General features: G+C 36.8%; 1 protein-coding gene and 1 long non-coding RNA gene across 9 annotated transcripts in view; one reads left to right on the top strand and one right to left on the bottom strand.

The window, feature by feature from the left end:
- Positions 1-20308, bottom strand: part of ATF7IP (activating transcription factor 7 interacting protein) — a 147905-nt gene extending 127597 nt beyond the window's left edge. For 2 of the 8 annotated variants that reach the window (XM_078376099.1, XM_020787893.3), the window contains exon 1: positions 20044-20308. Coding sequence is in view for 2 of the 8 variants with exons in the window: in XM_078376096.1 (XP_078232222.1) it covers positions 19902-19969 (68 nt within the window). In the remaining 6 variants the exon portion in view is untranslated. Of the gene's footprint in view, positions 1-4493; positions 4899-19550 lie in introns of those variants that run through there. The other 6 variants (XM_078376096.1, XM_078376098.1, XM_078376101.1 and 3 more) reach the window with 5 other exon arrangements.
- On the top strand, positions 5008-10223 carry LOC144583083 (uncharacterized). The gene is made up of 2 exons (XR_013536673.1): positions 5008-5150; positions 9831-10223. It is a non-coding gene; the product is annotated as an uncharacterized LOC144583083 (long non-coding RNA).
- Positions 20309-20917: the final 609 nt, after the last annotated feature.

The raw sequence follows: 20917 nt of genomic DNA, 5'->3' as shown, positions 1-20917 counted from the left end.
CTAATGGAGTTTCTCTGCATAGAAGAATACAATGGCAAACAACAGGAGTTTTGTCCTTGATAATCTCAAAATGCACATAACCATCCAATGCAATTTTTCTGTTGACAAATACTAATCCAGGTATGACCATTATTTTAGTCTCAAAATATTCATTTGATTCCTTCCAGCCTAGCACTTCTGCACTGAAAGTGAAGAATATACTTTTAATTTTTATGTATTTATACGCGTGGCTTTTTAAAAACTGGGTGCTAATTTCAGAAAAATTATGAAGTCATATTTTTGTTTAGTTGGCCATATTTAAAAAATTGTAAGGTTATTAATGATTCACATTTCTGACATTTTTAGGTCAAAGAAATCCTCACCTTAGTAATCACATAAAAAAACCTATACCTGTATGAACAAGTGTTAGACCAAATTTGGACCAAAGAATGAATCATTAGGATGGTGGGATCTAGGAAGTCCTTCTCTGTGAGAGCACCACACCCCTGGAATTCTTGCGCTAGGAAGAGACCCCACTGCCTGCTTAAAAAACAACACCGCAGATACACTAAGTGTCTCTGTTCTGTCCCTAAAAAAATTTTAGACACTGCCAGGTGCCTATTAATTCTAATTTTATGTTAATGTCATAATGGATTTGAATGGATTTAGTACATAAATGTAACAATATTGAAAGGCACCAGTGACTTAACACCAGTTCTGACAGGATAACAATGGAAAACTTTCAGTCTCAAAGCCTTAGATGTTGCTGCTTCTGTTGTAGCTGTGCCATAAAGCTTTCAACAGCAGTGAAAAAATATCATATGCTTAGAAAACATTTCTCACACCACTGGTCTGTGTTACTAAACATTACTAAAACTTTGATTTAACTGAAGAACTGGTTTAATACTTATTTTATTCATTTAAATGACTTATATTCTGCAATTCTACCACAATAATAGCTTAAGAAAAAGAAGAGACTGCTTGAAGCAGGTAACTGAATTTTCAAATAAAAAGAAATCATGTAATTAAATCTATGTCTGCCAAGATGAGAATGGCAAGCAAGTCTCCAGAAAAAAAGTGGTGGTAATGAGAGGCAAAACCTTCTTTAGGGTATGAAAACTAAAAGGCCTATACCCTCTATTAAGTTTCAGTTTTCATACTTTACACAATAATAAACAACACACTTCTTGGCTTATTGTTTATAGCAGCCAGCCTAAAAAGTATCACATTTCATTCTTTTATTAGAAAGGCAGGCCTTAGCTCAGTGTTACTATTATAGGACCAAATGTTCAATTGTAAGACACACTACTGTATACATAAATTTTCTATTCATTACCTTCAGGTATTTTATACAACATTTTAAAGTGATAAAAATTGGTTTTAAAAAGCAGTATTTTAAATCCTTATTTTATTTATCCTAATTTATAGAAGAACAATTTATAATGATTTTTGTGCTATAATGATTAGTGCTATTTTCTGTGTTGAAACAAAACTGAACTGAAATGCAATCTTGTAAATTAAGACTTTAGGTTGTTTCCAGCAATCTTTCACCTCCCTACAGGATTGCATGAGAAAGATTACTGTGGAGCAATGTTAAATATCAAAACGAAAAAATACTGATGAATTTTGCAGGAAGGATAATACAAGGATAATTTCCTGCTAACATTCTCAAAAAACTCATACCATGCAGATTTCAAATAAAATGAAGAATAAATTTTAACTATTAAAATTGAGATAACTTCATGTGAATGAAAATTACACAAAACAACATGTTTAAGCATATTTAGAGATTATTTAGCCCATCTTATTAAGGAACCACATGAAGAAGGAGTATTTTAGACTGAAAAAATGTATATTGCCATGCTAATGCTCTCAGTGCAGTTAAGTCTCCTGGGGAATAGAGGGAAATAATGCAACCACCAGAATCAACCAATGTACAGCTGAGAAGTGACCCCAAGCTGCAATTAACCTGTAAGTTTTTTCAGAGAAAATAGTCTGACTCTGGTCGATAAAAATGTCTGTACTGTAAACCTAGATAAACAACTGGGACAGTCAACTATCAAACTGGTTGTAAACTACCATAATATTAGAATAAACTGATTCAATAAACATGTTCTCCTTAACATTTTGTAATTATCATACCTACTTCCCCTGTATGTGTAAATTCAAGACATTATAAACCTTTTAAAATGTTTAAAACACGTTTTAAAAGGTTTATAACAATGGCACCACAACTAACACATTTGGCAAAGAGATGTCAAGTAATCATGAAAGGACGCAGAATTGTGGCTAAAGTCTAGTTAACTATATTGGCCATAATCTAACCAAAGTTAAACATAATTCAGCACCATTAATCCTGGTAGGAAAGTTAAGCATCCATTGAAATTTTTCACCACTATTAATGCGACTTGCATGTTTAGATTGGGTTAAATCTTAAACTATTACAAAACATACATAATTAATATTCTTATGAAATAAATATTTAATTTGATTAATACTTCTCATGTCTTTCAGGATTTAATACAGCACAGAATAAATTTGAAACAGTAAAAATGGAATCTAGTGGAAATACTACCAGACCTGTGCACTGTCTTCATTCACCTAGAATAAGACTGATAGGCAAAAGAAAATTTACAAGTATGACGTGGAGATATATAAAAACAAAACCATTCTGACATAATTCTGGATCATTATTATCATTGTTTCCAATAGCTAGCAGTAAGCTTGGTAGGTGAGAATACATACTACTATAAAAGTTCAGTGAATATTGTACTTGAAAAATAATGGGGTATACTTCCTCCCAACTATAGAGTTCAAAGTTTTTCTAAAGATACCATTGTGACAAAATATCCAGGGAATCATAAGGGTTCTTTTATTTCATGAATATTTTCTGGGTTTCACTTCTACTACAACTACTAAATTTGGCACAGTATACCACTATTTCATTTTTTTAAAAAAATGCAAAATATGAACTAAAATCACAGAGTAATATTATGCTGAGCTATCAGATTGAAATATAAACTGTACATTTATCAATGCAGCTCATTTTAATTCCTTGGAAATCTGCCTAGACTACAATGTGGAATTTCCAACTCTTGACTTCTGAGCTAACCTTTTAATTAGCCAAGTAACAATGAGCAATATAAGCAAAAAGGCCATCAGTTTTACTGGAGGAGGGAAAGGAGATACAGTTTAGTTCCTCTGAGGTGGCAGGAAATGCCTCTTGCCCTGGAATTGCCTCCTGAAAGGAAAAGGAAGGCCCTCCTCCATTATCACTGTACCTTCATTAGTGGAGGAAAATATTTCACTGTTCAGGATTTTAAAAAAGGGGGAAGATGTTGTCCAAAATTCGGTACTCCACTCTCCACTTCTATGAACAGCAAATATTAACTTGTAGAAACTTGATCTATCTAACATACAAAGAGTAAGAATGGGCTCTCCAGAATATGGAAGGTGTGGGGATTAATTAAACTACTTCTCCGTGACTCAAGATAATTCAAGATTAGGATTTGCTATTATCAGAGCTGTTTCTGGATTAGGTCAGTATTTGAGATGGTCTTTTCAGTAATTAATAGCAGGCACTTTGAAACTAAAATGTGAAACACTTTCCATACCAACGGCAGTATATTTCTGCTATGAACTATTACATTATTTCCATTACCTAAAGAAGATTTACTTAGAGAAGACAGACTTTTTAATAGGTCCAGCTACTTTTACATGAGGACATTTTGCTGTTTCCAATCTGACAGATAAAAATTAGATTATGTCCTGAGTTCGAGAACTGCAGTGACCTTCTGTTTTAAAAAGCTCATTATAAACAGAAAAAATTAAGAACATGATTTTTGAAAACAGAAGTACCAACATTTTCTTTGTGAAAGAAAATGTGTTGTCATTCACCTTTCCTGATGAAAGAACATACTAAGATAAGAACACAGGCCAAAATTATATGTACAACTGATCTCATTTTTAGGATGACACAGGCCAAGGAGTAGACATTTTACAGGGCTTGAGTCATTTTCAATAAAGCTAAATTTAAAATGTAATTTTTTTCTGACCAAAAATACATTGTTCAATGACCATTATGGTTAGGAAAATGCTATTAATCAATATTATGCCATTATATAATCTTCTGAGACCACATTAATGCAAATACTTGACAAATCTAAGGAAAAAATATATTGGAGAATATACTCCTGCTTCATATACCTTTGTGAATATAATCAAATTTAATGCAAAGTCTGACAAAAAATTCTTAAAATTATCTGATCCCAAATTAAAAATGGTGGTTAAATACAATCAGGACACTTTTTGAAGCATATAACCTTTAGCCCTAGCAGAATTCTTCCTGCAATCCTTATGAAATAGTTAAATGTTTAATACTTACCTTCAATGAGAGCGGAAAATTAAACAAAAATTAACATTTGTTTGTCATTTGTAAGTTTCACTTCATATTTACACATATACACATCCTGAATGATCTCTTGAAAAGAAAAAGATAAAAAGTTGTTTCTTACCTCTGAATCTGTACATGTGACTCCACAAGGTTTGCTCATTAGCATAGTCAAGCTAAACTGCTTCAGAGAACATTTCGTCAGCCATTTTGAGACTGCACTGTTTCAGCTGCACTGGTAGTGTGATTAAGATGGCTGCAATGTGCATTCAGCATCAGCCAGTAACAACGTAGCAAAGTGTGAAACATTTGCCATGAAGCACCTCCCTCCTTATGGAAACACAAACACAGAGGCCAGTAGTGCACATGCTGCAGAAACACTGCTGCTTCTTACAGCACAAGTGCTACAAACACAGAAAACGCACAAGGAACAAAAGCTGCCTCTGTAAATCAGTCTGTAACACTCCATTCCAGATCTGAATCCAAGCAGCTGCAAGTCCATGTCACATATTACCAACTACAGGAAGGAGGCCAAATATCACCGGCAGGCAGGGAATGCCACTCGGGAAGCTTCTTTTGAGTTCTTTTTTTCACTCTTTTAAAGCATTAGAAAATTTCATCCAAATCATTTATACAGTAAAATATTAAAAAATGTTCTCCTCTAAAAGCTACTGTACTAAGAATGGGTGTAAGGTAACCATCTACTTACTACAAGACAATACCTACATCTATTCCAACTGAAAAAGATCTACATAACCTTCTGACCACATAGTCTGTGAAGGTGAGAATCTGCTATAAAATAACCTATTATGCATGTGTTAAATCTTTGCAGTAACAGCTGATTAGTTAAAATAGCAGAATACAAATATGATAGAACATGCTAATCTAATGAAAATTATCCTCCTTCTCTATTCGTGCAGATCTGTCTTAACAGTGAATATTAAAGGTTATCACTGTTAACGAGCTTTATAATGTGCCATCAGGTCACATCTCAATTTGATGACCCTCACAGCATTTTCACAGTACGTGAAATATTTAAGGAGTGATTTATTTGTGCCACCCACTAGTGTGCTTCCATGAGTGAAGAGATTTGAACCCACATCTCCAGAGTCCTAGTCTGGCATTCTATCCACAACTACACCACCTGGGCTCTCTAGGTTTCAGAGGTCATATATTCTATAAAGATTGACTAAATATCATCATAAGAAAGATTTCCAAGGCTTATGCTTAAGCTTGGCAACTATTTTTAAAAAGCTTTCAGTGTTCAAAAACAGATTGATAATTTTTTGAGTGTACAAAGATGTAATGATGTAAAACGTAGAATTATTCCAAAATTCAGCACTTGCCCACTGTTCCAAAGTAATATCAAAATACTATTTTGGTGATATGAAGTTTTTGAACATACCAGGGACCTTGCATATATTATCCCAGTAATCCTAATCCTTCCTTAAAAAAATTAAGGGAGCTATCTATATCAATTTATTGCAGCAAAAACAACATCTGAAGCATTCAAAGAAGTGGGCTCCAGTCCATGGAAGTATATGCCAAATACAACTTCTTAGTTTTAAAGGTGCCATTGGGTTCTTTTCTGCTAATCCTTATTATCATCCTTGCACTGTAAAGAAAGTACAGTGCAGATGTATGGTAATTTTTCTGAAGTCACCTAGTGAACCTCTGGCAGATGTAACATTCAAATTGCAACTCTGAATTACTGTGACACTTCACATTAAGTATTTAAAACTAAAACAGTTAAGAATACTGAATATGTACTAGCAATATAAATATGCACAGCACAAGCAGCTATGATCTGACAAATAGTACACACAAAAGAGGTAGACAAAAACTGTACTGTATTAGAAGTCTCCTCAGGGAGTAAAATAGAACAAGAACACAGGAGGAATTTACAGTGTTTATTGCCATCAGCATTTTCTAAAAAGAAATTCAATTGGAGAGTCACTGGACCTATTAAAGCCTACAAAACTAAGGATGAGGAGCTCAGATTTATAATCCTACAATTCTATGCAATGCAGAAGCTTGGAGACAGAGTGGGAAGAGTGCTTAATCATCTCCCTGCTTGACATTATTCTCAGTAAAAATGTCCCACTAATGTTTAAGCCCCCCTGCTGTTTGCAGTTGGGATCCAACTGAAAGAGTAAGTCCAGGTGGGTGAAAACACAGCTTCCAGAGGAGATATAGTTGAAAATTGGGATGGCTTATAAAATATACCTATTTGATACTCTGCATTTTAGACACCATCCCCATACTTCTGTTGTTTTAGCAAACAAGACATTGTGGCCCATATATTTACAGAGTCCTGTATCTCCTGATATTTAATTATTCCTCCCTAATTCGGGGAGGTTCAGAAATTCAGCAAGATAATGTAGTAGGAATTGTCTTGACTAGCACTTCAAATTTATTTTTTAAAACAAATTCTTGTTGTGAATTTTCCATGACGCAGATTTTTTCCTTTATAAAACAGAGAAACATTCAAATATAAACATCTTGTCAAAATTACTTTTGAGCTGGTGATGGCAAAAACTGATTTCAAAAGCTATTACATCAGATGTACATGTTTCTGCCCAAAGAGTCTTTGGGTGCGGGGGGGGGTTGAGAAGGCTTATAACCTAGCCATTCTGTGTTGTGAGATTACTGTGCTGCTACACACTGCTTGCTTGCACATCACAGAAACTTGAAACCAGCCCTCCACTGCAGAAATGCCCATAAAAGGCAATTCTGAAGCAGACTGCAGATAATCCAGTCTGAGGGAGGGATATCCTCTCCTCTCCAATCAGCAAGAAGTAAAATAGTCTCACCTAAGGGCTCAGTAAGGTGGAATACAGTACAACCACAAAAATTGGCAAAGAATGTGCATAAAAACTGAAGTAGTATTTAATGATATACAGTATCAAACAACTAGTACTTTAATGTATCTGTTACAAGCATTGTACTTTTGAGATCTCAGTTACAATTTTCAATAATACACATACAAATAAGTTACATGTCCACCGCTTGAGCATACTGTATCCGTTGTTGAATATTAATACTTCAATCATTAAACAAATACTGTAATGTGCTATCTAAAAATGTACTAATCATAGCAAATATTTGTTTCAAAGCTTTCCTAAAATATGTTCCTTTAATATTCTATAAGAAATTCCATATAGGCGTAGGCAACTCTTTTTGGAATACAGTGGAGGCATCACAAGAAGAGCAAACGTTGTTAAATTGTTTGTTCAGAACAGGTTAAGAAGAACAAAGCAACACCTACAAATCATACAGTTCCATTCAACATGTAAATAGGTTCCTGAAAAAGCTGCTCCGGCAATACAAGCAGTGATTAAGTTGTTGCTCTCAATCAGATCTGAAGTGACTAGCATAAGGATAAAGATTTGCCCAGATCACACCAACCCTGAAGATATAACCAAGAATGTGAATTAAGTGAATTGTCAGATATTGCCAAACATATATGTTTGTTATACTCTTGTTTACCAATCCTGGTAACTACTGAGAATGCTACTTCTGCTTTTCCCAATTAAATGATTTTACATGGTATACAAAATGGCTACCCAGTCACAAAATGGCTGACTGCACACTTCTGCAAGGATCCTCAAACAACCTGCAGCTACATATCAGTACTGCTTTGCTATGCAAATAAATGTAATGAAAAGTGGTGGGTATCAACACAGCAATTATTGGAAGGAGGGACAGTCTTAAGAAACAAAAAAAACAAAAACAGCCATGTGCGTGTCATTCTAATATGAACTTGAGGGCTGTGGGGGTGTTACTTTTTAAACTTGCTGTCAAAACAGCAAAGGGAGATGTCTGATAACTATTTCTCCTTCCCCCTTGTACTGTATCTCAGTGTGCAAAACAATGTTCATTCCATGCTACCTCACTTCTAGTATCAGATCTACATTGGACACAAAGTGAGGTATGATGGAGAGGAGTTAAAGATTTCCATCGTTTCCCACATGTATCATTTTATGAAGAATTGTAGCCATTCCCAAGCCACAGTTTGGAAAATTAGGTTTGAAAATTAATTTGCTGCTGTTAAATGTTAGAAGTCAGAGACCTCAATGCTGTTAACATTTAAAATTGAAAAAGTGTGATCAATTGAATTACTATTATTTTGTTGACTAAACTGATAGTTTTAATAGTAACTGATAATAAATAGATAATTTTTAAAAAATTTCACGATTGACCACAAGCAGCATGTTTATCACTGGCACTTTCCAAAGTACTTTTTTTTTGTCATTTTGAAATTGTAATCCCCAATCTGGCAATCTGAATTCCCACTCAAATAAGACTGCAAATACTGTAAGATAGTTATTAGATATGAATGGTGGCTGCAACATGCAAGAAAACTACTAGGTTGTAGAGTGATGTGTGTCCTAACACCGAGGATGGGACTCGAGTCATGGGACTCATTGTTAAGTCAGACTTACGTTGCACTGGTGACTCAACTCAGACTTGATTCGGGTTTTCCCCCCAATAATTTGAACTTCTCATGACTCACCAACCTCTCCCTCCTTTTTTTCTGGGGAAAAATACTTATTTTTAATAGGGAGGGATTCAAGAAAGTTACATAGCCATCTGTCAGATATACTTTAACTTGGATTCCTGCATTGAGTAACGGGTTGGATTTGATGGCCTTGCAGGCCCCTTTCAACTCCATTATTCTATGATTCAATACACAAATGTTATCTTTTCTCATGGACTCCATTTGCTACATGGCTTAACACAGTTCACCAGTATAAACAAATTATAAGATTTGTATAAGCTTATGAAAAATAAGTAACAGGTGATGCCCTGTTTTTACAAGTTTGAGAATTCACTTGAATTATTGTTTCTGTTACTAAGTCATACATTATTTTAAAAAAATATTCAGCTGGACTGTAGCGGGCACACTGAAGCCTCTACCCACTCAGGCCTCCAGGAGTGCTCACTCTTCTTCTCAGGTAGCTGCCACCAGGTATTGCTGTTTCAATACCAATAAATCACTGAATCATGTGTTTCTTCAAAACTTAAACCTGTTTATTGGTTTAACAAAATAAAGTAAGTAAATCACAAAATGTTAATAAAGTCTCTCACTCACTGACACACACAGACTCTTCCCTCACTGACTGTTTGGCTCACAGGCCCATAGACACACTCATCACTAACTCTCTCAAAATCTCTCTCTCTCCTTTCTTTACATCATACACCCCTTTATATATTCCAGCTCCTCCCCCTTCTGCACCACCTTCCGTCCCCTCATTGGCTGATGTTCCACTGCCCAGCTGTGACGGACAGGTGAGGGCAGGGCTGAATGCTACATGGACTTCATCACATTTAGGGCTAGAAAGCTCACAATTCCCGAACAGATAAATAAAATTTAGCTAAGAGCACCTAATTCATTTCCCCAACATCCTGTTATGGTCCTCTGTTTACCACTTGCATTTTTCCTGTACTTCCTTTTCAGATGTACCAAACCTACGGCAGAACATATCATATGGAAAGCTGGACTAGACTCAGATGAAGAGTGAAAATTGATGGAAAAAATCTCGATAATCTAAGATATGCAGATAACACATCTTACCGATAAAAAACCTTTACCATTTGAAATGCCTTCTGGTGACATTGTTGACATTGAAGAAAACAAAATTGTTAAAAGATCTTCTATACCTTGGGTTAATCATCAATCCAAATGGAGACTTGCAGCCAGGAAAATAGAAGGTTGAGACTTGAAAGGGCAATGAAGAAGAACTAGGGGAAAAATTTTCAAGTGTAGGGATGGGAGCCAAGATGAAGATCATCAGCATCACAGTATTCCTGAATACTATGTATATGAAAGCTGAACCAAAAAAGAAAGAAAGAAGCTGACAGAATAAAAAATTGATTCCTTTGAAATGTGGTGTTGGAGGAGCTTTGCAAATCTCATGGCCTACCAGAAACACAAATAAATTGGTTCTGGGTCAAATCAAGACAGAACTCTTCCTATAAACAAAAGTGCCTAAATGTAGGCTCTCATACTTTGGGCGCATTTTGTGAAGACAAGACTCAATGGAATAGACAATAATGCTGGGAAAATGTGAAGGTAGCACAACTAAAGGAAGAACAAATAAGAGGTGAATTGACTCAAAGGAAGCCACAGCCTTGAGTTTGCAAGAGCTGAGTAGAGCTGTTGACAATAGGACTTTTTTAAGAGGTCATTAATTCAGCAGGAATGCTATAAACTGGTAAAGAACTGATGGCACATAACAAAACACACATAAAACAGCTGCCTAAAGAATCTAAGGTCAATCTACTGTGACCTAACATCAAAAATTATCTTTGAAGATTATACTCTTTTCTCAAGAAAATACGAAGATGGTAATGCAGAAATGCTCAAAAACATTTGTAGCCAATTTCCTCACAAGATACCCAGACATGATGTGCTTTCTGGAAGTATGTGCATCTGAATATTATTTGTGACACAGAGAAAAATACAATGGCTTTACTAAGAAGAGCTGGCTAAAATCAGTAATAGGCTGGATGGTGGCTAATAAACTAAAGCTCAAGGCTGTCAAGCTTCAGTTCCTATGAATAAATGGTTCATCTGTTCAGATATATGGTTTTCAGGCTGTTGTTCCAGCTGGTACACTTCAAATAGGTCAGGTTCATAGTCTGGGATTAGTTCTGGTTTTAGTTTTGCCACCAAACTCTCAAACATCTCTGCTGTAAAGAATGCCTTTTGTCACCTCAAGCCTGTGGTCCCCATAACCCAGGTGTTCTTGGACTGCAACTCCCAGAAACCCTGGCCAGCAATGGGCTTATGAGAATTACAGTCCAAGAACATCTGTGTTACCCAAGGTTTAGAACCACCGCCTTAAACTACAGCTACTCACTCCTACACAGATTTATACTGGTCATAATTCTGCATTCCCTTTTTACATCTATAAAAATATAAAAGTTAGTCTTTAAGGTGCCACCATGTTTTTTTTTACTTTGTTTTCACCTATAATGCTTGCACAGACTAACACGGCTACCCATTCTACAACTAGAAAATCAAGAGTATACTTACTATGATTTCTGTTAAAACGCCCTCCATAAAATCAAAGATTCTTTTATGAATTATTTTTACTGGAACATTTATGAATTATTTTTACTAGAACATTTATAGGATAATTAAATGGTGTGTTCCTCCCTTTCTTTAAATTTAAAGGATGAAATGATGAAACTGAAAATTCTGAATTTAGGCATATTGAAAAAGCTATGGCTACCTACAGCACTACAAATGTTATCTTCATTTGAAAAAGGTTGGTCATAGCTTTGAAACTACCCAATATGATTGGTATTGGATTATTATGGTACTAGTTTGTTTTATTAAGTAATATATCTTTATGTAAACAAAATGTGGATAATATTAAAATACTGTACTGAAGTGATGGACGCTGAATACATACTTTAAGACCAAGGATATATCTGGCTTGTCCCACAATATCAATTGTACTTAGATTACTGTATTTATTTGAAGAAGTATAAGAAGTATATTCCATTGTTCAATCTCAGTTAAAGACAGATTTACCACATAATTAATCCCTGTTATTTTATTTGGACTGACAACACGCACGCACGCACGCACACTCACACACAGAGACTGTATCAGGTCTTTAAAAATTGATACTTGGGATTAGAGATGGTCACAAATATTTCTACTCTTAGGCTTACAAATGGGGGATGAACACTGGCTCCTAAAGTCAGATACAATTGGACTTATTTGTCAAAGGGAACCTTTACCTTTACATACTCTATTGCATACAATGTGTTTCAAGTCTTTAAAGTGGTATAAAAATTGAGTTCACAAAACACCAGAACATGTATTTCATTATACCCAATTCATACACAACAGGAAAGAAGTTTTGAATAGTTTTGTCTTAACTTTTTAATGGATGAAGCCAACAAGCACTTAAAGCCTAAAATTTTATCTGAAGATGAATTAAGACAGTTTAAAAGAGAAATCAGATCATCTGCTCAGATACTGATAATTATATTGTGCAAATTTTGGAACAGGCCCAAGTAATTCATCATGTATGATTGCGTTCCTGAACATGGTTCTCATAGATGCAATGTCACATGTGAAAACTTCTGGTGTCCATAAACCATCTGCAGTCCCCTCCTCCATTTTCCAACTTCCTTCAAAAATGGAAAAGGAAAGATGTTGTCTTCAAAATTAAAAAATAAAATGTTAGTGAAGGTTAAGACAAAAGCTAGACTATGGTTTCTTCCTTCAATACTGCATAGTTCATACTGAACTGGCACCCAGGAAACTGAGCAAAACATCCCAAAGGAGATGGAGGATAAAGAGGGATTAAAACAAAATTAAACATTTCAAATAAAAAAAGAGAAAGGAAGATATAATAGATCAGATTTGGGTTAGGTTGGGAATGGGAAGTAATGGAACTGGGAGTTGACGTAAGATGGCAATATATGTCTGCTTCCTTTCCTGCTTAGGTTTCTCTTCTTTCCTCTAGATTTGTTTCTTACTATTTTCTTCCCCGTTATCCTCCTTTACTCTTCCTCCATTTTCCTCTCTTCCTCTGCATGTTTTCCTACTCCTTTCCTGACTGTTTTTCTTCTGAATTTATGTCTGTTTAAGTTATTGAAAAGGTATAGGAGTAGGTTAGCATGCAAAAAAGGAAATATTTTCCTTCTCTCAAACTGCTATTGTATTGGAGCAAGAGACTGAGGGTTCAAAATAGTGGTTTGGGTTTTAAAATTAAGATATTGTCCTCTATCTGTGGGCAAATCAACTGTGCCTTAGTGTCATCAGTTCATCTTCTGTGAAATCAGTATTTTGTGACCGCCTATTACAACAGTTTTTCAGTGGGACACCTTCAATACCCCAAATATAGGCACTATGTCAACTCACTGAATCAAATTAATTAAAGGCCGGACAAGGAATAATCCAAGCCCTGAAACATTTTTGCATTTGTATTACAAAATTACATATTACAGATATGTTTTAATCTTTGTTCAGAATGGCTGTATTTTATCGTGTCTATAATCCTTACTGTAAGTCCTTTCAAGATCAAAATGAATAGGGATAAAATTAAAAAAAACATAGGCCACAATCCAATGGTGTATTTCTACCAGGTTCCATTGTTACCACCAAGATCATCACTCCCCTCTCCTGCCTACAGCCCCCTGCACATCATAAAAAATTGCCCCAGAGGTTTGGGCAGCCTTCCAGATCAGGTTTCTAGCTCTTCTGCTGGCATTAGATACCAGACTAGTGCTAGATTTTGGCCATGGCAAATATAAGCAAATTTATGGTGATTAAGGATGGCCTGCTTAATTACACATAGTGGATTTTAAAAGAAAACACAAGCAAACAGAGGTATATAGCGGAAGGTTAAATACGGAGTCCAAAATGGTGTTGAATCCTGAGACCATTGCCACTGTAGGAAGTGGTCAGGTGACAGGACAATGAATGGTGCACAGACTTGTCACCTTCTCATTCCACTAAGGGAGGACAAGATACCCTTCCTTCAAGTTATACTATAACATTTAAGCACAATAACTGTACATAGAGGCCTGTTGAGTTTTCCACCATGCAATTTATCATAAAAGACTGACTGACAGAACATAACCAGCAACTAAGTGTAGCAGTCTGCTCTCTTTTGATAAAATTATCAAGTAGTCTGCCATATCCTTCAAGAGATTCCATTCCCTTCGCATTAACAATCACCCAGCATACTACAACCACTGAGCATACTCAGTCTCATTGGACTTTTTAAAGTTTTCTGCTTTCTTTTTTGCAAATCTGGAGGTCTCCCTAAGTCTGGCAATGTCATCCTTTTGTTTGCAGACGTGGAATGATATAGTGTAACAAATGTATATATGTGAGGATAGTAAAAATGCATTGCACCATGTTTGAGCTTTCACCATAGATCTGTTACGTCAGTGGTCCCCAACCTTGGGCCTCCAGATGTTCTTGAACTACACCTCCCAGAATCCTTCACCACCACCTCTGCTGGCCAGGATTTCTGGGAGTTGAAGTCCAAGAACATCTGGAGGCCCAAGGTTGGGGACCACTGTGTTACGTCATCTGTACTATGATGAAACAATTTTTAGTTGGCTTTCACATCTGACATTAAAGTGCTTATGAAGATATTAGATGTTAAAAAAAACAGCAAATCTTCAGAGCACTGTCTAACGTGTTTCACAATCCTGCATTTCTGTGTTTATTACTTGTCACAATCCTGCATTTCTGTGTTTATTACTCTGGTTGCAAAGCTTATTTTTTAACTTAATATAGAGATTTTACACATTTTTACACATGTCAATAAAAAGCAGGTGCCCACAAAGTTATGGCCAACCAATACAGTTATTGAACAAATCTGAGGAGGACATATGAAATAGAAAATAGCATTTCTCATTTAGCACTAGGGATTGGAAAAATTTAAGCAGAACTATCTCATACTGGTCAAACTACCCTATTCAAACTACCACTAAGAATAGTACTACCTCAGATTACAGATGCCTTGGTTAACATAATTTTCAGTTTACAAACGGAAATCCATTTAAAATAATGCCTCAGTTCACATTTTGTTTGTTTGTTTCCATTTACGAAGAAAGTTTCCCCAGGATGAATTGTGCCTGTAGATTTACAGCGCTGCCCCTGTTCCTATGGCAATCTTCGCTTCAGTTTACAATTTTTTCACTTTACATAATATCCCGTAGAACACATTAATTTCATAAACCAAGGTACTACTGTATTTGCTATCCTCTCTGTATCCCAGAGCATTATGGAAAGGGACATTGATGTTAACTACAAATAAAAGCTGATTTGTAACTTAAATTAAAATATGCATGTTCTTGAAGAGGACATGTGAGGCAATTTACAACTTTATAAGCAAATACTACAACCTGAATCTGTTTTTTCCAATTCTATTGACATAAGAATCAGGTTTTTGCAAGGCATATGTGGGAAACATCCCCTGTATGATACTCTGTACTTTTTCAAAGGGAAGAAAACATGTGTTGCAAATATAGGAAAGATCAGCAGTCCCTAACACCTGAAAATGCACATCTTGATTTTACCTTTCTTTTGCATTACATCTTCCTTATAACAGTCTAGGTATGAAATACATATATGTACATTGCACCCTTCCTGAAAACTGATGTACAGTGGTGCCTCGCTTAATAATTACCTTGATAAACAACGGAACCGCTATACGATGACTGTTTTGTGATCGCAAAACAATGTTTTAATAGGCAAAATTCGCTTCCTGACGATCGGTTCCCTGCTTCGGGAACCGATTTTTCGCTAGAAAATGTTTTTAAAACAGCTGATCAGTGGCTTCAAAATGGCCACCCGCTGTGTAAAAATGGCTGCCCGCTGTATTTTTGGACGGATTCCTTGCTTTACAGGCACTGAAAATGGCTGCCCCATGGAGGATCTTTGCTGGATGGTGAGTTATTCAGCCCACTGGAACGCATTGAACATGTTTTCAATGCGCTTCAATGGGATTTTTTAATTTGTTTAACGAAGATTTCGCTCTGCAGCGATTTCACTGGAACGGATTATCCTCAAGCGAGGCACCACTGTATACAGTTATTAACAATATGTTACCCACGTGACAATATATTAATAAAAAGAACTGTTATGAGTTATAGCAACCCTAACAGGGCTTTCAAACTAAGTAAAATGTTTAAGGAGCAGTACACCAATTCCATCTGCATAGCAAGTTTCCATGGTGGGGAAGGGATTCAAACCCGGGTCTTCTAAATCCTAGTCTCTACCCACCACACCACAGTGTGTATCGCAAGTAATAACTAATATAGAACGATCCTAAATAAAGCTTTCCCTCTAAACAACTCAGAGAACCTAGACTAAACATTTCCTGTTGTAATGATACAACTGAAAGCTGAACTGCCATATTTACTTGAAAATTTAATTTGTAAGGCAGAATCCTATTGTGTTTTTTTTTTTTACTGTACTTAGAAGTAAAATCATGGATGCTAAGAGGGAAATGCTGGTTGCATGACTGGTCCCATGACCTGTGAACCAACGCAACACCTTCTTCTCCAATAATGGTTACAATTTTCAAGTTTACAAGAGTACTTAGTATTCTCTGGGCTGCTACTACAGGATTCTGTTCTGATCTATGGAACTCAACATTCCTTAATAGGGCTGTTTTGTGTACTTTAGAGAATGAGCACACTTTCAATTCAGTGGACTTTTAATGTAAACCTTTTTTATTCTTGTTGCTTGCAGGTGTTTCTGCTATTGCATCTATGTGTTTAGTGTGGTCCCATCACTGCCAAAAAACTGATGACAGAGAAAGAACTTCACTAGAGGCCTAATCAGAATCACGCAATGAGTCATTTTTCCCCTGCTGCAAAGTTATGGTTATTTTCAACATACAGTACTTTAATCTTTGAATGGTTGTGCTTTATTTTGTTACTACTTTTATTGTAAATGCTTTCAAGTTCATATTGAGTGGACAAACAATTCAGAAACACAGGCCAGAATCCAATGTTGAACTTGGATATTCAGATATACTTTCATTTGGATTCCTGCACTTACCACGGTGTTGGACTCAATGCCCTTGCAGGCCCCTTCCATCCCCATTATTCTGATAAACTGGATCCAAGGTCCCCTCTAAGGTGCATGTGTGCAACTCCATCCCCCCACCGCACAAGGCTCCTCCTCCTTCACCCACCAGCAGCAATTGTTTCAGTCCTTTTGGCTCTGTTTGTGACGGAACCCCACGCACACAGGGCAGAGTTGCAAGGACAGAGTTGCAAGAGGAAGAGAGAGCTCTGCCTACCAGGGCTGAAAATTAGAGGGATCATTGGCTGGGTCCCACTGTTTTGATGACAAATGATGATTCACCCTCCTTCTTGCAGCCCTCAACGCCTCATTAATTACAAACAATATTTTTTGCTGTTTTTGCTCCTGCACAGTTGGATTTTGGCCACAGAAACTGGCTGGGTGCGTAATTACAGAATAGCTTTCCTATTTGAAATCACATATCTACATATCAACAGTCAGGATCTAACGGTGTATTTCTCCTTGATCCTGTTGCTTCAGCCAAATCAGTGATGTGGCCCTCCTTTCTGCAGTCCTCTGTGCAAGTAAGCAACCTGCTTTGGAAGGCTTGGAAACTACATGGAGAAGGCTGTTCATCTCACAAGAGGTTAAAAATTATAGATTCTGTTGAGGTCGGTTACCAAAGTACACTTCATCTAGATCATTAGTTTGGCGAAGATTTAGTGGTGGGTTCTTTCCTCATACAGTTACAAGTTCAAACATATTAAAGTATCCACATAGGGTTCAGACATACCCAATTTCCTGTTCCAAGCTGATGTGTACTTCAGGCACTAGGCCTTTATGTAGAAATAAAAGGCCTGTGTGCTCATCCCAGATTTCCATTTCCTCAGTCAAGGAATGAAAGAGGGCTCAGCACATACAATTCCTTCTGTTCAACCCTATAATAATCATTGTCTACAAAGGGAGTGCTCTGTTACAACCTGTGGAGAATTCTCAAATTAGTGATACTCCACTAACAAAACAAAGAATTATATCCATAGTCTGAAGCTTCATAAGATATGTATTTTAAGTTCAACATTATATCCTACTATACAGAAACTTGTACCTGGTAACCTTATATCCACAGCTTAACTTCACCTTTATAAATATGTTTTAAAAAATTACTATTAATATGCAGATCACTGCCAAAAATACAACATAGTGGGCTTCTTTAAAGCTACAGAAAAAGATCCTACAGAATATAAAAGACACCAGAAATAGAAAACCCAACTACTGTAAACAGATTCTGTCTCTAATAAATTACTGACTGACTTATAATGCTAACTAACAGTACACCTCTCTTACGTAAAGAAAAAAGTCATAAATATAAATATAATTTTTTAATTCCCCCTTCCCTTTAATTTTGGAGCTACAGTGCTATCTCCTACAGTGAGGACAGTGAATCACTCTTCTGTAATAAACTAACTCTAAATAACACTTTCCAATGTTTGTCACATTCTGCAGCACACATTAGAGTTGACATCTTTTGGTCCTGACTATCACTCACTGAAAAGCAACAAAAATATGGTAATATATATTTAACATGAAATGCAACATGCATTATACTGATGCTATTACATCCTGCAAAAGTCCCCCCCCAATACCTAAGTATTTCAGAGAGAAAACTATATTTTCCCCTGAGCTCTAAAATGGCATTTCTGTGAAGAGCAAGATTGGGATTTTGTTTACCTTCTTAATGAACCTGCAGACACTGGCACTTCTGCCTTGGATCAATAAAGTGTGCCAAGCAATCTACATGCCATTTACTGCAAACACATAAATGGGTGCACTAGCATGTGGATACAATGAAAGGAGCAGTTTGCATAAAAATTGCATTGACAGTGTAGTTTTTGTTGGTTTATAACTTCAAATCAAAACCAACTTATAGTGACCCTAATGCAGCTTCAAAATAAATAACAAGTGGTTTTACTAGTTCCATGCCCCTAGTGACGTTCCACTAGTGGCTGAGTGGGAATTCAAACTCAGGCCTCCTGGGTCTTAGTCTGTTACGCTATCCATTACACCACACAAGGTAACTCTACACAATGCAAGAACCATTCAAATCCCTAAGACAACCACTATCCTGGTGTGCCCTGCTATCAGTCTGTTATGCTTCAACAGGAAGGAAGCTTTTCCTACTGCATTTTAGGCTGCTAAAACTTACATATAAAAAATAAAAATGTAACAGCTCACACCAGCTGAGAATCCAGACCACTATAATGTACAAACTTCAGACAGAAGAGAGGTAGTAAAAGATAAATCTAATCCTTAAAAATGTGGCTCTTAACCATAGTGTTTTACTACTAGTTTATATCAACTACTCCATCAAGTTTAAAATATGTCACAGCATTTTTAAAACAAGCAAAAAATAACCTGTTTGAGTAAAAAAAACTAACTCCATGTTTTTCTTTATTTAAAACAAATCACAGTATGTAAACTATTTTTAAAAAATCCATAGGTTCCAAGATTCGCTAGAAGCATAGCTCCTTAAATAATCTGAAAAACAATATATTTTCAATTTTATATCCTCCTTTTTTCTTTAAAAAAACTGCTGATAGTAAGTCCTTCCAAATAACAACTATAACTGCATAATAATAAACTAAAACACAGCTCAACACTAACCAGAGGAGCTCCAGGGTCCAGCTTTATTGGTCCTCGTGTGCTCAAGAGCTAATCACAAGCACGCCTCCGCAAATAGACAACGCCTCGTGGCCAAAAACAGCTATTCCCCGCGCAACACAAACTAGGAAAGCACTGCGCATGCTCCTGCACAAGTATTTCCTGCGATGATAGAGGAGTCCGCCACCTGGCCAGACTGGCGAGAAAAGGGAAGAAGCAGAAGCAGCTGCCGTCACCAGGGAGCAGCACGGACCCCGTGTGCAACAGAGACTCGGAAAAACCTTCAGTGCAGCAGAAACTCGGAAAAAGCAAGTTGGAGCGATTCGAGAGTAAGAATAAAGAAAAGCAGTTTACTGTAAAGTGCCGCCTGAGACGAACTGCTGCGGTTGCGTTGCGACTGAGCACCCGCTGACTCCGACCATATCCGACACAAAGCCTGCCTACAGATAAGGCACTGCCGTCGCTCCCGTCCGCCTTCCCTCCAGTTGAGCAGTACCTGCGTTTACGACTTCTCGGTCGCCACTGTTTCAGAGCGTTGCCCACAAGCGCTTCCGTCTGCCTCCACTGCCGCCGCCGATTCAAAAAAAAAATATACAGCCTACAGCACGCGGGGCCGTTATGCAAATGAGCATCGAACTCTCCACCCACTCACTTTTGGCCACACCTCCGAAAGCGAAGCAGGAGGAGGAGCTGGCTGTGCGAACTGCGCTTTCGCCGGCCAATCCGCATTTCTTCCATTTCGACTGTTATGCAAATAAGTCACACTTGTTTAGCATATTTTGCTCGTGGCTCCTCCCCTTCTAGGATTAAGGAAATTATTGGTCAGACCGTGAGGCGTCGGTAAAACGCTTAAGGTGGATCGGGAGTTTTTGTGTCTTAGCTTGGTGATGAGAGCGGAGTCGGGTGCAGCTGGTAGGACCTCTTATAAAGCAGAGAGGCAAATCGAGACTTTCCCTCTCCGGGCTCAGCTAACGCCGCTGGGTTACAGCTCAGGCGCTGCACTTACTGAACAACAGATTCATGTGATATTCAGCTTTGTCCTAGATTCAGCGCTAGTCCTCAGTGTTAGTTTCCAACACTAGTTGCTAGACCAAATTTATTTGGAAGGGAACACGTATTCTGTGAAGGTATGGTATTGTACAACCCCTGTTAGTTCTCTGTCATTCACTAACGGACAGTCGTTTTCTTAAAGTACAAGTCTTACTCAGCAGTAACTGCACTTGAGTGCAGTTACTAATTTAAATAGGCAGTGCTTTATTTTTAGAATTAAAATACATTAAAATTATTTATATTGCATTTAGCATTGGGTGTATGTTAGGATTTCGGCTTTAACTGATTGAGTTTAATAGATCACTATTTCAATTTATACT

Source organism: Pogona vitticeps, chromosome 5 (genome assembly GCF_051106095.1).
Source record: "Pogona vitticeps strain Pit_001003342236 chromosome 5, PviZW2.1, whole genome shotgun sequence".
NCBI classification, from domain to species: domain Eukaryota; kingdom Metazoa; phylum Chordata; class Lepidosauria; order Squamata; family Agamidae; genus Pogona; species Pogona vitticeps.
Note: the sequence above shows the minus strand (reverse complement) of the source record. Positions and strands in the feature narration are given on the sequence as shown.